We start from the raw sequence: 16,345 nt of genomic DNA, 5'->3' as shown, positions 1-16,345 counted from the left end.
GAAAATCAACTCAGGTGCACCCAACAATAACATCAGCATGTAAAACAGCTAGGTTTGGGCATGGAATACTTTTAATTTAGACCATGGAAAACACCATTTACTAGCTTAATTGACATTATCTACTTATTTTGAATAAATTATTACAGCATAGTTTTAAAATACAGAGAGAAAAGTGAATAAAGTTTATGTTATAGGTGTGTACAGTTTTAGTTATATCTTTGTTACTTTTCATACTAGCATCTTAAATGGGCAGGTATCAAAGAGGAAGAAAATAAAGCAAACCTCCAGTGAATTCATGGATCTGTGGTCTGCGTGCCCTGTTCTGACTGTAATGGAATGAATGCTTGACTACGGACAATTCGCTTACATTTGCTGGGTCTAAATTTTCTCGTTTATTAGGAGAGGTGTCTTACATCAGGATTCACAGATTCTAGGATCTACAAAGGCCAGGCAGATGGCCTGAGGGAAGTATAAGGGGTTGGGGAGCTGCAGCTAAAAGAGGAGCAAATGCCTACCAGCTGACAGTTGCCACACAGGAATGTGACCCCTTGTAACAGGGCATTACAAGTTTCAGGAGATCCTGAAATTCTAAGTCACAATGTATAGTGACCATCTTTATAAATGCTGGCTGCCACAAAAAAAAAATAAAAACACTCCGTGAACTCAAGCAACGCATCTGTAGACCAATGAGATCTTGTTTGTGGCCTTTATGCAGTGTGTCCACTGCAATTCAGATTTCAATTCTATGAAAAGACCTGTTTGGAAGAAAGCCATTTCAAGAATTGGGGCTCCCCTTTCCAAACTAATTTATTTCTTGGCTCAGATATAACTTGGTTTATGTTTTTTTGACAGTTAAATATCTGCAATTACCACTGATGAGGGATTTTTTGTTTTTGTTTTTTAATTCAACCCATTTAAAGGAATCAAGGTCTTGATGGTCTCTTCAGAGCAAATCCTAAAGCAGAGCAAACAGAGAAGAGGTATGTGCATCTGTCTATAATCTGAAAACATGATCTCCCAGATTGTTTGCTTTATTCTTTCTGACATTAGCTGTAAGGAAGTTGTATCCTCTGGCATGGAAATATACTGGCAGATGTGGTAGCGTGTACATTTAGTTCAGACATAATCCCCAAAAGGATTTCTCTCTTCCATTCAATCAGAGTAAATGAGTAATTCCTGAAGAATGTTTATTGTGTCTGACCTTTCAACATAGCACACAGTTTCAATGCAACATGCAGTCTTTCACTTGGATTTCTTTGTGTTTTAAGAGCCAAAAGCCTTGAGAACCTCATCTATCTGAACTCCCGGACAGAAAAAGATGGCAAAGGGTAAGGTTTGATTGAAACTCTTACAGACCACTTAGACTATAAACCACTTTCTGGTGAGAGTGCCTTCATAAGACAAGGGTCAGCCAGGCTGGTGAGATAGGACCTGGATCAGGGTCAAGAGATGGGTAGCTGTATTGATGCCGGCGCTGCCACTAACATCTATCAGCTTGACTCTAGGCAAGTCTCTTAACTTCTGGGAACTTCCATTTCCTCATCCTATAAAGTGAAGGACATGACCCAGATGATCTTCAACATTCCTCATATGTAAAAATGAAGGAAGTTCAACCAACTGTTACAAATAATGGACAATAGGCTGGTTTTGAAAACTCAATCAATTTACTATGAGACATGTTGTTGCTAGCAGCATAGCCCCTCTACATTGATGTCTTTGACTTGTTTTAAGGCATTTTTCAGATGAGATCTTGTTTGAGTCATTTTATATGTACAAGGAAGCGTCAAGATGTTTGTGGGAAAATTCCATTCAATTTTTCATGAACTTTTTGAAATATATTTATAAATAAATATTTTTATAAATATGTCTGGAATATCTCAGACATATTTATAAATATCTCAATATCTTATATCTTATTTCAATATCTTATTTCATGCCACAAAAAGGGTAAGTTAGTTCATATTAGTAACTGAGCTGATACTGATATATCAGAAAACTTTTATTTACTAATTTTATTTTTCATGTTGAAAGAAATCAAACTTGTAACAGTTTCATTAAAGAAAAGTCTAGAACAGTTAAGAATGACAATGGATAAGGACTTAAAGGATTTCTCCATTAATTTCCCCCTACCTTGTATTTTGTTAAGCATTAACTTTGCCTTCCTTACTATAATTATTTCTATTGTCATGGATATTTTTAAAAACCATTGCTCTATGCCAGTTGATGGGTGCACAGAATGGTTTTATGGCTTCCCAAATCAAGCTTGGCAGATCAACCTTCAGTGATTCAGAAGACTTTGCTGACACTTTCTGATATAAAGTGTTGGCAGTAATGTTGTTAAGTGCCATTGAGTTGGTTCAGACTCATGGTGATCCTCTATAGGGTTTCTGAGGCTATAAACCTTTGCAGGAGCAATAACCCTCATCCTTTTACTGTGGAGTAGTGGTTGGGATCCAACTGCTGACCTTGTGGTTCATAGTTAGGTGCTTATCCTATAGATTCACTACACTTCCTTGGCAATAACAATCACACAGATATTGAATGCATATTAACAACATATTATTTTAATGTAAGCATGCATATATTATTACAAGTGTTTTGTTTTTGTTTTTTTCTTTTCTTTACATGGGGAACAGATAAAGGATGAAAACAGTCAATTAGCTGTAAGTGGTTATATGAACTCTACAGGAATAGTTAGGGTTTCAGATATTTAATAGATAAGAGTTTGGAAAGTTCCACAAAAGAGGTGTGAAGTAGTAAAGGCAGGATAAGTACCATAATTAAATCATTTTGTGGGCTAGAGGTAGGGGAAAAGAGACGAGGGTATAAATGGGAAGACTTGTTGGCTCTGGTTTTGATGTAGAGAAAGAGCCCAGAGCACTGAAAGGGAAGTCTGTGACATGAACACACAGGTTTGCTGAAGACTTCTTAAAGAAAATGTCATGTAAATGTCCTTTTCTTTCCTGCTTTCCTCCCTCCCCTTTTACATTTCTTTTACTGAAAGAACCTAAAATGTCAATAATCTTATCACAGATGAAAATGGCAAATGGTGACATTTGATCAATGAGTTACATTTTGAGGAATTATCTTTCATATGGAAGGAACCCTGGTGATGCAGTGGTTAAGTATTCAGCTGCTAACCAAAGAAGTTGACAGTTTGAACACACTAGCCACTCCTTGGGAGAACGATGTGGCCATCCACTTCCAAAGACAATGACAGCCTTGGAACCCCTATGACGCAATGGCAGTGGGTTTTTGTCTTGTTTGTCTTGTTTTTATATTTCACAGCACTCAATAGTTTCTAGAAGTCCTGGTGTCGTGCTGTAGGATAAGCATTCAACCGCAAGGTCGATTTGAACCTCAAGGCCGACACTTCAAATCCACCAGCTGCTCCTTGGAAACTATACAGAGTTGCTATGAGTGGAAACCTATTCAAAGGCACTTAACAATGACAATAGTTTTTATCCATTGGCATGAAAAAGCTTTGTTGGGTGTGTCCAACTAAAGTGAAAGTACTGGAGTTACAATTTAAACAAACTTTTGAGTGATTTCTGAGAAATGATTTTGTCTAAATCTTCAAAATGTATAGATTTAAAATGTTGGCGATCTAATTTCTACCCCTCATTTCAATTATTTTTGTGCTTGAAGAAGACACTCTCTGCCCCGCATAAACCCAGCCCCAAAGGACTAAGAAAGCTAAAGTGGAGACCTGATAGGGCTTTTCTTTAAAACTGGTCCAGTCACACCTGGCAGTGGCTCCGGCTTACACAGTAAGAGAATTCCACATCTCTACTATGGGTCGGAACCGACTCGAAGGCACTTAACAACAACAACAACTAGTTTACATAATGAATGTAAACTAGTAGAGACTACTGGTCCTTTAGACACTGATGACAATTTACTACAGTTGTGAGAAACTTGTTATTGTCACATGAAATATGAACATATTACTGAGTTACGTTTTCTCTCTGTCTTGCTTTTGCGCTATTTCTTTTTCTTTGCAATATATAAAGATACCGAGGCTTTGGAAGTCTTAGTAAAATTAATCAAAGGACTGACAAAAATGAAAGCAGGTAAGTAAACCCCCTACCTTGACGGGGTTCTGTTTTCAGGTTAGTTTTTCTGTACTTTCTGAGAAATGAAAGTGTCTTGCTCCCCACTGTCGTAGATGAATGGTTACGTCACTGGTCAAGTCTATGAGAGATCATAGGAAAAGGTGGTGATTGCTGTTTTTAAGGGGAGTCTTTGGGTGGTGCCAACAATTGGCATGCTCTGCTGTTCATAGAACGATTGGAGGCTGAAGTATGCTCAGAGGTACCTCAGAAGAAAGACCTGGAGTCTACTTCTGACACATCATCTTTGAAAACTGGGTGAAGCATAGTACTACCCCGGCACACGGGATTGCTGTTTGGTTTTTATAGTGCCACGTATTTCAATTGCATTTCAAGGGAAACTTGTTAGATAAGCTGTTACTTTCTATTTTCTTAAGCAGTTTAGAAATACCCCCATTCAAAAAAAATTTTAACCAAGAAATATAAAGGATAAAGTTGCAATGTATGAGGCATATTAGAGAGCTTTTCTAAACTGATGTTACAGGTAGGCTCATTTTATAAATCATGCACAACCATGGAAATTAATGAAGATAAGCAGAGACTGATTAAATAAATGGTCTTTCTGGTTGTTTGGTCCTGAAAACATCTGAAACTACTTTCTGGGACATTTTTTGTTTATAAATATTTCAGAGAAAGTTATATGTAGCCTGACATTCAGTTTTGATCTCCTTTTTAAAGAAGCCAAGATCTTGAAATCATTATCAAAGTAAACCTCAGCACAGATAAACCCAGGAGGCAGTGAACTGCTTAGATGTTTCTGAAATTGGGATATTTTATCCCAAATGAGCTGTAAGATTTTCTCAGTGATACTGAGGGGCTGACCTCTATGAGTCTACCTTTTCATTTATGTATCTGAGCCATGCCCCTGGCCTTCACAATGGAAAGTCTATAGTATATCCCATCTGAATTTATGGTTACATACAGTCCAGTAAAATCCCTCATGTTAAAGGATTTTACTCTTTATAATCAATCTTTATAAACATGAATTTAACATCAGTTTAGTTATTTTCCACAATGTTTTAATTAATCATCAAGCATATAGAACATGTATGTCTCTATTACCAAAGGAGTACTTTGAAACTGATCTAATCTTAAAAAAAAAAAAGATATGAAGACCTTAATAATGCTAACCAAGTGAATCCCAAAGGAAGTGCAAATACCACAGAGTAAGACTTATTAATCAGTTGGGATTATGGAATTAAGTCAAGTAAGACTCATGGCAACCCCATGCATATCAGAATAGAACTGTGGTCTGTTCGCTTGTCAATGGATGAGTTTTGGGGAAACTCAGGTCTTCCTTCTGAGACATTTCTGTTTAGACTCAAGTCTCTGACCTGTCGGAGAGCAAAGAAGCTGTTTGAATCATCCAGAGAATCTGAGATTTATTATGGTCTTACACTGATTTCTTAAAATGACGATCAAGCAAAAGATAAAACAATGTGATTTTTTAGCTTTATAACCATATTTTATTAGCATTGGATGTACAATAAATATGGGCCAAATGGCATTCCCTTCTTGTCCTCAATGAAACTATTTTTGAAGAATTGTTTTAGCGTTTGATGGTGAGTTGCCTGTTCTCCCAGCTCTTGAGCTTTAACCATTTTTTAAACATGAGACATTCAATTGAATTTCTTTGGGCCAAAGAAAACAGCCTTGACAGCCTTTTAAAAGTACAGTCTTGACAACATTTTCAACAAGGACCTCCAACATGGCAAAGGCAGCTGTGAGTGAGGCTTAACTAAAACGTGCCAATCCATTTCCTAATGACAGTGGTCTCAGAGAGCAGCTCAGGGGAGGGGCTGGGCAGCTCCACGCACTGGAAGTCAGGACATGCCATCACATCTCCTGGTCAGAGCTGTGTGGACATGACATTAAATACCCAGTCAAGAAAGTTCTGCCTCAACTATGGTCTCCAGGCGAGGCCCCTTTTTGTGTTACTCAGTCCATTTTAATGGGTACCATGAATCCCCTGAGAAATGAGTCACTTATTTTTCTATCATGTAAGGCACTTTGTCTTGCTCTTGATTTGTTGTTGTTAAGTTCCCTTGAGTAGGTTCCAACTCACAGCAACCCTGTATCGAGTTTCCCAGGCGTGAACCACTGACCTTGTGATTAGCAATCCAGTGCTTATCCTATAGTGTCGCAACAGGAGTCCTTTATAACTCTCTATGAATGCAAAGATATTGTTAAAGGCTTGGAATGGATTTGAGGATGATTGAATTTATATGAAGGAAGCAAGGTTCTTACTATGTAAAAACAGAATAACTGATTTATCGAATAGCAATTTATATCCTCCCTAGGTCCAGTGGAGAATTTTATCCACCTTGCATTACTGTCATTGCTATTCATTTGGAGTATTCTAACAGAATATACTGAGGGCAAAGTTACTGCCATCAAATAATTAGTGTACTTACTTAAGTATTTTAAGAACAAAACAGAAAATTGTATGTTTTGTTAGCAAACAAGGAATACAACACGGTCTTTAGCTCAATATGTAAGAAAGAAAATGTCAGGTGCATTTAGAGTTTTGAAAAATTTATATTGATTTAGAGAGGGTATATTTACCACTTTTTAATTTTTCAAATCATTATTCACTTGATTAGTGTTTTACTTTAATGATATTTGTTAAAGCTCATTTCTTCATTTAAAGAAAACAAGACCTTGATGGGCTTATTAAAGTGAATTCTGAAACATCTACGAATATGAAGAGGTAAGACATTTTGAAATCCCCTCCCTCCTACCCGCCCTTTTCGCTGGCATTTATAAACACACTGGATATTTGTATGTTTGTATTTAGGAGAGTAAAATGAAATTCAAGTCAAACCTAAGCTCTTTTCCCCCAAAACATATTACATTAAGCAATTCTTTTCAACTGATACACAAAGGGTTTTTTTGCATTTTATTCTTGGGTGAGGTTTGCTATCAGGAAGATTTTGGGAAATTAAATGGGAGTTTGGCAAGATCTTACTAAGCAAAGGGATTTATTTCTTCATATGTTCTTCATATGTATGTTTATCTATGCATGTGTGTAGTGCATGTATTTATGTGTGTAGTGAGTGTGTGTATATAAATATGAACTCTGTATGCAGTGTGTTTTATATAATATATATGCATGTACTGTAGTGTGTGTTTAAAGATGAAGAGTTTAACAATGTATATTTTATTAAAAGATTTCTCTTATAATTGAATTGTCCTGGATAAGTCTGGAGAGCGTATGTCCACTTGCTTCTTATTTTTTAAGAGGCAGATGGAATATATTGGAAATTAAACTTGTTGGCATGTTTCTCAAACAGCATACCAAATAATTCCATGTGGCTTCCTTTGAACTCCCTTCCATTCAGTTAACTGAGTACATGACATCACTGATAGATTCTAAAATGTGTTACCAGCACCTGAGGGCCTACCTGGTGGAGTTGGTGTGCACATTGCCAGGCTGTCCTGCGCTTGTACAGCCGGAGACACAACCACCAAATGAACTGGAGACTTGCACAGTTTTGCAATCAATACAATGAAAGAGAGCAATGGTTTCCTTAGGTACCTGAGCGGTTGTGGGAGGAAACATGAGGAGGTGATTGAAAGGAGTCAGCAAACTCAGTTCTTCCATTTGCTAGCAGTATCTCTTAGGATATCTTACTTACCACTTCTTTGTTTTGGTTTACTTATCTATAAATTGGGGATCATACGATATCATGTCTGGTACATAGAAGATGCATATAATTATTAGCAATAGCAAAGATTCCAGTGAATTATGTTTTTATATTGTTTGAATACTTGATTTACTTTACTGTCCAAAAAAATCCACGGTTTCCTTTCCATGTTATTAGAGAGTCTTACAAATTTGTGATCTGTTGTTCTTTGTGTTGGTGTGTGTGTCATGTACATGCATATGTGCACAAGTGTGTGTATATGTGTGTGTTTATGTGCATGTATTCACTCTTGTGTGTGCCTGAGTGTGTGCATATGTACACTTCTGTGTGTGTGTGAGTACACATGGGCTTTGATGTGTGTGTCCTGAACAGGTGTCTAAGTAGGTTATGTATATTGGCTTGTATGTGTATGTGAGTGAATACATGTCTATATGGAGGTGTATGTGTGAATAAGTGTCTGTGTGCATGTGTGTGAGATCATGCATTTTCTATAGATATGAAAGGGCTTCAAAAAGTTCATGGAAAAAAATCCATTATCTTTTCATTCCATTTTTTTCAAGAACTTTTAAAAGCACCTTTAGACTTTTATGTGTGTGTCTATGTGTGTAAGTGTGCATATTTATGGGCATGTGTACCTGTATTTTGGAGTCCTGGTGTGGTGATGTAGGATGAACACTAGACCTCACAATCAATTTAAACTACAAGGTTGGCAGTTCAAACTCGCCAGCCATGCTGAAACCCTATACAGGGTTGCTGTGAGTCCAAACCAACTTGATGGCCCTTAATAGCAACAACAGCAGCAATAGCATGTGTTGTAATTAATATGTTTAAAGAGATCAGGATCTTGACAATACTGTCAAAGTGAACTCCACAGACAACACAATTACGAGATAGGAATGACCATGTTTACTGTTCTGTCATTTCTTGAATTAATACTTAAATCTGGAAATAAAATCTTAGGAAACCCTTTACTCCCCACCCACCCCCATATGCACACATCCCACATACTTCTTTTAGTCAAGAATCAACAAGTGGTAATCTAGGGTGGAGTCACTGTTATGGTCAAGTTAAAGGGCTAATTGTTCCATTATTTGCATGAAAATGTTCAAATTGTCTGGTACAGTTCTTAAGCACTCAGCTAACAATCAAAAGTTGGCAGTTAGAATCCACCAGATGCTCTGCAGGAGGAAGATGTGATAATCTGCATAAAGTTTCCAAGGTACGTTTGGTGGGTTTGAACTGCAAATCTTGTTGTTAGCGTATCCTACAGAAACACACTAGAACGCTTGGAAATTTTATGGTAGTACTGTTGTTGTTTCTCTGCTATTCATAAGATTTTCAGTGACTAAATATTCGGAAGTAGTTCTCACTCCTTCCTAGTCTGTCTTCATCTGGAAGCTCACCTGAAACCTATCCACCATGGGTGACCCTGCTGGTATTTAAAATACTGGTGGCATAGCTTTCAGAATCACAGCAACTCACAAGCCACCACAGTACGACAAACTGACAGATGAGTGGTGGAACAGATTTGATACATGAAACACTGAAGACTGAAGACCAGAAGAGTTGTGCAATGGCATCAAGAACATCATGCAGGAAGAAAGAAAAAAAGTCATTAAGAAGACAAGAAAGAAAGAAAAGATCAAAATGGATGTCAGAGGAGACACTGAAACTTGCTCTTCAGTGTAGAAATGCTAAAGCAAATGGAAGAAATGAGGAGGTTCAAGAGCTGAACAAAAAATTTCAAACGTCAGCTAGAGAAACAAAGTCAAATATTACAATAAAATGTGCAAAGATCTGGAGTCAGAAAACCAAAAAGGAAGGACATGCTCAGCATTTCTCAAGCTTGGGGATCTGAAGAAAAACTCAAGCCTCGACTTTCGTTATTGAAGGATTCTCTGGGTATATTATTGAATGATGCAGAAAGCATCAAAAGAAGATGGAAGGGATACACTAAGTCACTGTACCAAAAGGAAATAGTTGATGTTCAGCTGTTTCAAGAGGTAGAATATGATCAAGAGCCAATGATACTGAAGGAGGAAGTCCAAGGTAAATTGAAGGAATTGGCAAAGAACAAGGAACCAGGCATTGATGGAATAAAAATTGAAATCTTTCAAGAAAGTGAGGCGGCACAGGAGGCACTCACTCATCTATGCCAAGAAATTTGGAAGACAGCTATCTGGCCAACTGATGGGAAGAGATCGGGATTTGTGCCCATTCCAAAGAGAGGTGACCCAATGGAATATGGAAATAATCAGACAATCTCTTTGATGTCCCATGCGAGTAAAGTTTTACTAAAGGTAACACAGAAATGGCTGCAAGCATACACTGACAGAGAACTTCCGGGGGTTCAAGCCAGATTCAGAAGAGGCCGTGGAACAAGGGATATCATTGCTGATGTCCGATGGATCTTGACTGAAAGCAGAGAATACCAGAAAGATGTTTGTTTACCTGTGCTTTATTGACTACGCAAAGGCTTTCAATTGTGTGGATCATGACAAGCTATGGACAACATTGCGAAGTATGAGTAATCCTGAACATTTAATTGTGCTCATGAGGAATCTGTACCTGGACCAAGAGGCAGTTGTTCAAAAAGAACATGGGATTACTGGTTTAAAATTAAGAAAGGTGTGCGACAAGATTGTATTCTTTCACCATACTTATTCAACCTGTATGCTGAGCAAATAATCCGAGAAGCTGGGTTATATGAAAAAAAAAACATGGCATCAAGGTTGGAGGAAGACTCATTTACAACCTGCGATATGCAGATGATACAACCTTGCTTGCTGAAAATGAAGAGGACTTAAAACATTGATGAAGATCAAAGAGCACAGGCTTCGGTATGGATTACATCTCAATGTAAAGAAAACAAAAATCCTCACCACTGGACCAATAAACAACATTCTTATAAATGGAGAAAAGATGGAAGTTGTCAAGGACTTCATTCTTTTTGGATCAAACTATCAACACTCATGGAAGCAGCAGTCAGGAAATCAAACAACGTAATGCATTAGGTAAATTGGCTGCACAAGACCTTTTTAAAGTGTTGAAGAGCAAAGATGTCAGCTTGAGGACTAAGGTGCACCTGACCCAAACTATGGTATTTTCAATAACGTCATATGTATGTGAAAGCTAGACAGTGACTAAGGAAGACCATAGAATTGATGCCTTTGAGTTATGGTGTTGGAGGAGAATATTGAAAGTGCCATGGGCTGCCAAAAGAACCAATAGATCTGTACTGGAAGAAGTGCAGCCAGAGTGCTCCTTGGAGGCCAGGATGGCCAAACTTCATCTCTCATACTTCGGACAAGTTGTCAGGAAGGACCAATCACTGGAGAAGGATATCATTTTTGGTAAGGTGGAGGGTCAGAGAAAAAGTGGAAGACTTCCAGTGAGATGGATTGGCAAAGTGGCAGCATCAATGGGCTGAAGCGTGGCAACAATTGTTGCCAGGACCGGGCTGTTTCGTTCTGTTGTACATAGGATCACTATGAGTCGGTACCTACTTGATGGCAGCTAACAACAACAACAACTACTGTTGTTAAGTGCCATAGAGTTGGTTACTGCCTATAATAACCCTGTATAGGGTTTCCAAGGAGTGATGGGTTAGCTTGAAGCACCAATCTTGCAGTTCAAATCAGCTTTGCAATCGAATGCATTAACCCCCCTCCCCCGCCCTCCACACACACACACCAGGACTCCGCTCTCCTATTAAGAGCTCTTTGAGTTGGTATTAACTCTTAGGCAATGAGTTGTTTCTTGTATTTTATGTTGTTCTTTTGCTTTTAGCCTGACTATGCATTTTCTCAGACATTTGGATACAAGTAAAAACACTTTAGTCAATATCTTTTTTCTAAATATCTGAATCTTTGATGTGTAGATGCCAAGATTTTGACCTAAGATATTAGTAGGACCACAGGGTGTGGAGAAACTGGGTGTAAATCACTGTCCAGTGTGTGTCTTTCTCCATGTGGCATTTCTGTGGGTCAGAGGAGTAGTTGTTAGTGCTGTGTATGTGGAAAACACATGTGGATGCAAAAGAAAAAGCATAATTCCATTAAGATCAGAAGCCGAAGTATAAAAAGAGTAATAAGATACTGCTGTGTTTCAATTGACTATATGGAATTTTATATTATAGTAAATAGATTGTACATTTCAAAACACCTCAGAACTCTCTATTTTTTAATCATCCACTTGTTTGATGATTCATTAAAATATGTAGTTTTAATACATAGTGATAAATTCCAGAAACAGATACTAGGTTGTATATCATGGATTTTTAACACATTGGCATATTTATTTTACTCCAGTTTTGTGATAAAAACTTGTTAACGAATATCAATTTTATGAAACATGCATTATCCAAAAGTTGAATTTAAAGTCCCACAGCATGTTCAAAGTTGGTCATAAGAGGGTGTTCTTTTGTAACAGGTCATAAGACAATTTCAAAATGTTTTATGTACATGGCAAAGGCTTCTTAATGACAGTCTTAAATGAATGAAAGCAGAGGCAGAATCATAGTGCTGTATTTGAAAGAGATCTCCTGGCTCCAAGAGGAAGGTACTGTCTCACTGAGTCTCCGTGAGTTTCAGAGATGTATAAAACCCTACATGCCTCTGCATAGTCGTCGCTAGTAGTCTTCTACTCCTAGGCATGATCTCAATGAGTGTTTATAGTGCTTCTGAGTTTTAATGAATAGTTTTGTCCACTTGGTATTAATCTACCATTAACCTCATCATCTCTTCTTTGTTTTAAAGGGGACAGAGCCTTGGCAATCTCATCAATGTGACCCCTGATGTAAACAGAAGAAATCCAGGGTGAGGATTATGTCTTACTTTTTCTCCTTACCCCTCCCCATCAATTAGTGGTGCTCATCAGAGAAGGTGTGTACCAAGATCTTGGTGTCGGGATCAGAGACTCTGGCTTCCATTTACCAGCTAAGAGCCTTTGACAAGTTTCTTGACCAAACTCAGCAACAGCTCTTTAGATATAAAATGAGGATCATTGAGCCTGTTTCACCTTCTTTCTTGTTGTAGTGAGGATCCAGGGAAATTATATAAAATCCTTTAAAAAGCAAAAAGCATGACAAATGTAAATTATTAACAATGTATATTTTAGTTGTAGCTGGAGTATTAGATGGCATACCAGGTAAGTTTTTGACAAATAATAATGTTAAATTCTTTTAGCTCAATCTTGGTTCTAATCTTACGGTTTTATTTTAGGAGTAAATGGGAAGCTGAGTCAGTTTATCAAGGACTTTTGTGGAGATCAAAATTTATGTTCTTGTAAATTAAGACCATAGATTGTGTCTTGGGCAGGGTTCTATGAAGGAGCAGAATCTGTGAACTGTATATATATAAATATATATGCTGCTAGTGGAGTCCTGGTGTGGCGCGCTGCTAGTAAGTGCTGTCGAGTCTGTTCCAACTCATAGTGACCCTGTATAGGGTTTCTGAGGAGTGGCTGATGAGTTTGAACCCTTGACCTTGCAGTCCAGCGCCACACCAGGACTCCTATAAATACACTGAGAGAGACTTATTTCAAGGAAATGGCTCACTCAGTCTTGGAGACTGGCAAGTCCCAGACCCTGAGTCAGGTGTCAGGCTTGAGATTTCTCCTAAGTCATGTGGTTGCAGAAGCTAAGTACCCCAAATTGGCAGGTTAGGTGACAGACTGCTGGCTCACATTCCAAGAACTGGAGGTCAGAGGATGTCTTAGTTCTCAACAGAAAGACCACAAGTGGATTCCTTCAATAAACAGAAATGTATTGTCTCACGGTTTAGGAGACGAGAAGTTCAAATTCAGAGTGCTGGCCTCCTTTCATCATGTGCAGGCCCAGCATTCCTCGGAGATCTCCATGTGCTTTGGTATCAGGCTTCTTCTGGATCCAGGAGTTTCCAAGTGCATGGATCCCCAATCCACAGAGTGCACTCCATTCCGGCTCTTCTTTCTTGGTGGTAGCAGGTCCCCCTTCTCTCCCTTATTAGCTCTTGTAAGATAAACGGTGTTGCTTGCCATATCCTTGGAAATCGTCTTTACATCAGATCAGGGCTGTGATGGCACTGTTGTTGTTGTGAAGTGCCGTCAAGTCAGTTCTGACCCATAGCGACCCTGTATAGGGTTTCCAAGGAGCAGCTGATGGATTTAAACTGCCGACCTTACGGTTCAAACTGACCTTGCAGTCTAATGCATCATCCTGCAGTGCCACATCAGGACTCTGTGATGAGATTAAGGGTAGTGTGTCCTAGTGTGGCACTGTGGGCTAATGCATCAGACTACAAAGTTGTTTGAACTGCAAAGTCGGTGGTTCAAGCTCACCAGCTGCTCCATGGCAATCCTATATGGGTCACTATGGGTCAGAATCAACTCGACGGCACTTAACAACATTCTACTTTTAGGAGTCCTGGTGTGGTGCTGTGGATTAATGCGCTGGATGGAAAAGTTGGTTTGAACCACAAGGTCGGTGGTTCAAGCTCACCAGCTGCTCCTTGGAAACCCTAAACAGGGTCGCTATGAGTCGGAACTGACTCAATGACACTTGACAACAACAACATTCTACCTTTAATCCTCTTACTGGTTTATCTCATCAGATCACATCATGAGGGATCATCACATAACTTCCACGTTATATCATCACATAGCTACCAAACCACTGGGATTCATGGCTCAGCTAAGCTGAGAAATATTTTGCAGGAACACAATTCAATCCATGACTGAAGCTAATGAGTCAGATATAGGATAGAGATTGAGTGAGCTTTGCCAGAATGTTGATACATACTGGAGGCAGGCCATATCACACCAAGATGGTTCTCCTTGCCTCAGGTAAGTCAATGGAGGGCAATTGCACTGTACTTAGAATCATGGCCAAGTAACACAGTACATTATCTATAACATTCCAGCATTGTCAACTTGACACCTGTGAACATTTCATTAAGTCCTATGTTGTTGTTGTTAGGTCCCATCAAGTAGGTACCGACTTGTGCACAGCGGAACGAAACACTGCCTGATCCTGGGCCAACCTCACTACTGTTGCCACGCTTGAGTCCATCGATGCTGCCACTTGGCCAATCCATCTCATTGGGGGTCTTTCTCTTTTTTTCTGACCCTCCACCCTGCCAAACATGATATCCTTCTCCAACAACTGGTCCCTTCTGACAATATGTCCAAAGTATGAGACATGCAGTTTGGCCATCTTGGCCTCCAAGGAGCACTCTGGCTGCACTTCTTCCAAAACAGATCTGTTGGTTCTTTTGGCAACCCATGGCACTTCCAATATTCTCCTCCAACACCGTAATTCTAAAGCATCAATTCTTCTCCAGTCTTCCTTATTCACTGTCCAGCTTTCACATCCATATGAGGTTATTGAAAATGCCATGGCTTAGGTCAGGCGCACATTAGTCCGCAAGCTGACATCTTTGCTCTTCAACACTTTAAAAAGGTCTTGTGCAGCCGATTTGCCTAATGCAAATGTCCTTTGATTTCTTGACTGCTGCTTTCATGGGTGTTGATAATTGATCCAAGAAGAATGAAGTCCTTCACAACTTCAATCTTTTCTCTGTTGATGAGAATGTTGTTTATTGGTTCAGTGGTGAGGATTTTTGTTTTCTTTACAATGAGATGTATGTAATCCATATCAAAGGCTGTGCTCTTTGATCTTCACCAGTATATATTTTAAGTTCTCTTCACTTTCAGCAAGCAAGGTTGTATCATCTGCACATTGCAGGTTGTTAATGAGTCTTCCTCCAATCCTATAGAATCTCTAAATAAAGAGAATTATAAAGTCATACTTATGCCTAACATGGTACAACTAAGATGTACAACCAAAAATGCAATAGGCCCATTTACAGGTTATATTTCATAATAAGTAATGGAATAAAGAAGGAAACACACACACACACACATATACCTGTGGTATAATGAGGAAGATGTATGCATAACAATTTCAGTCCGCATTTCTTGCAACTGGTCACGTGGTTGTATCTGGTATCTAGAATTACTTTCTTCTACTACCTGTTTCATGGATGACAGCTGCCTGGCCAACTGATTGGAAGAGATCCATATTTGTGCCTGTTCCAAAGAAAGATGACCCAAGGGAATGTGGAAGTCATTGAACAATATCATTAGTATCACATATAAGTAAAATGTTGCTAAAGATGACTGAAGATGTCTGCAATAGTACATTGATAAGGAACTGCCAGACATTCAAGCCAGATTCAGACAAGGATGTGGAATGAGGGATATCACTGCTGACATCAGATGGATCTTAGCTGAAAGTAGAGAATAATAGAAAGATGTTTACTTGTGCTTTATTGACTATGCAAATAAGTATGAATCATGACAAACTATGGGCAATGTTGTGGAGAATGAGCATTATGGAAGACTTAACTGTGGTCATGAGGAAACTGCACATAGATCAAGACACAATTGTTTGAATAGAACAAGGAAATACCGAGTGGTTTAAAATCATGAAAGGTGTGTGCCAAGGATGTATTCTTTCACCATACTTATTCTATCTGTATGTGGAGCAAATAATCCAAGAAGCCAGGTAATTTGAAAAAAAAATTTGGCATCAGGATTGGAGGAAGA

At 38.7% G+C, this 16,345-nt stretch overlaps 1 protein-coding gene across 1 annotated transcript in view; it reads left to right on the top strand.

The window, feature by feature from the left end:
* SCEL (sciellin) overlaps window positions 1–16,345 on the top strand; it is a 155,709-nt gene that overhangs the window by 51,065 nt on the left and 88,299 nt on the right. Inside the window, 3 exon segments of the mRNA XM_006832069.1 lie at window positions 921–980; window positions 1,269–1,381; window positions 4,014–4,073. Coding sequence (XP_006832132.1) covers window positions 921–980; window positions 1,269–1,381; window positions 4,014–4,073 — 233 coding nt within the window.

This window comes from Chrysochloris asiatica, unplaced genomic scaffold, assembly GCF_000296735.1.
Source record: "Chrysochloris asiatica unplaced genomic scaffold, ChrAsi1.0 scaffold00005, whole genome shotgun sequence".
Taxonomy (NCBI): Eukaryota; Metazoa; Chordata; class Mammalia; order Afrosoricida; family Chrysochloridae; genus Chrysochloris; species Chrysochloris asiatica.
Note: the sequence above shows the minus strand (reverse complement) of the source record. Positions and strands in the feature narration are given on the sequence as shown.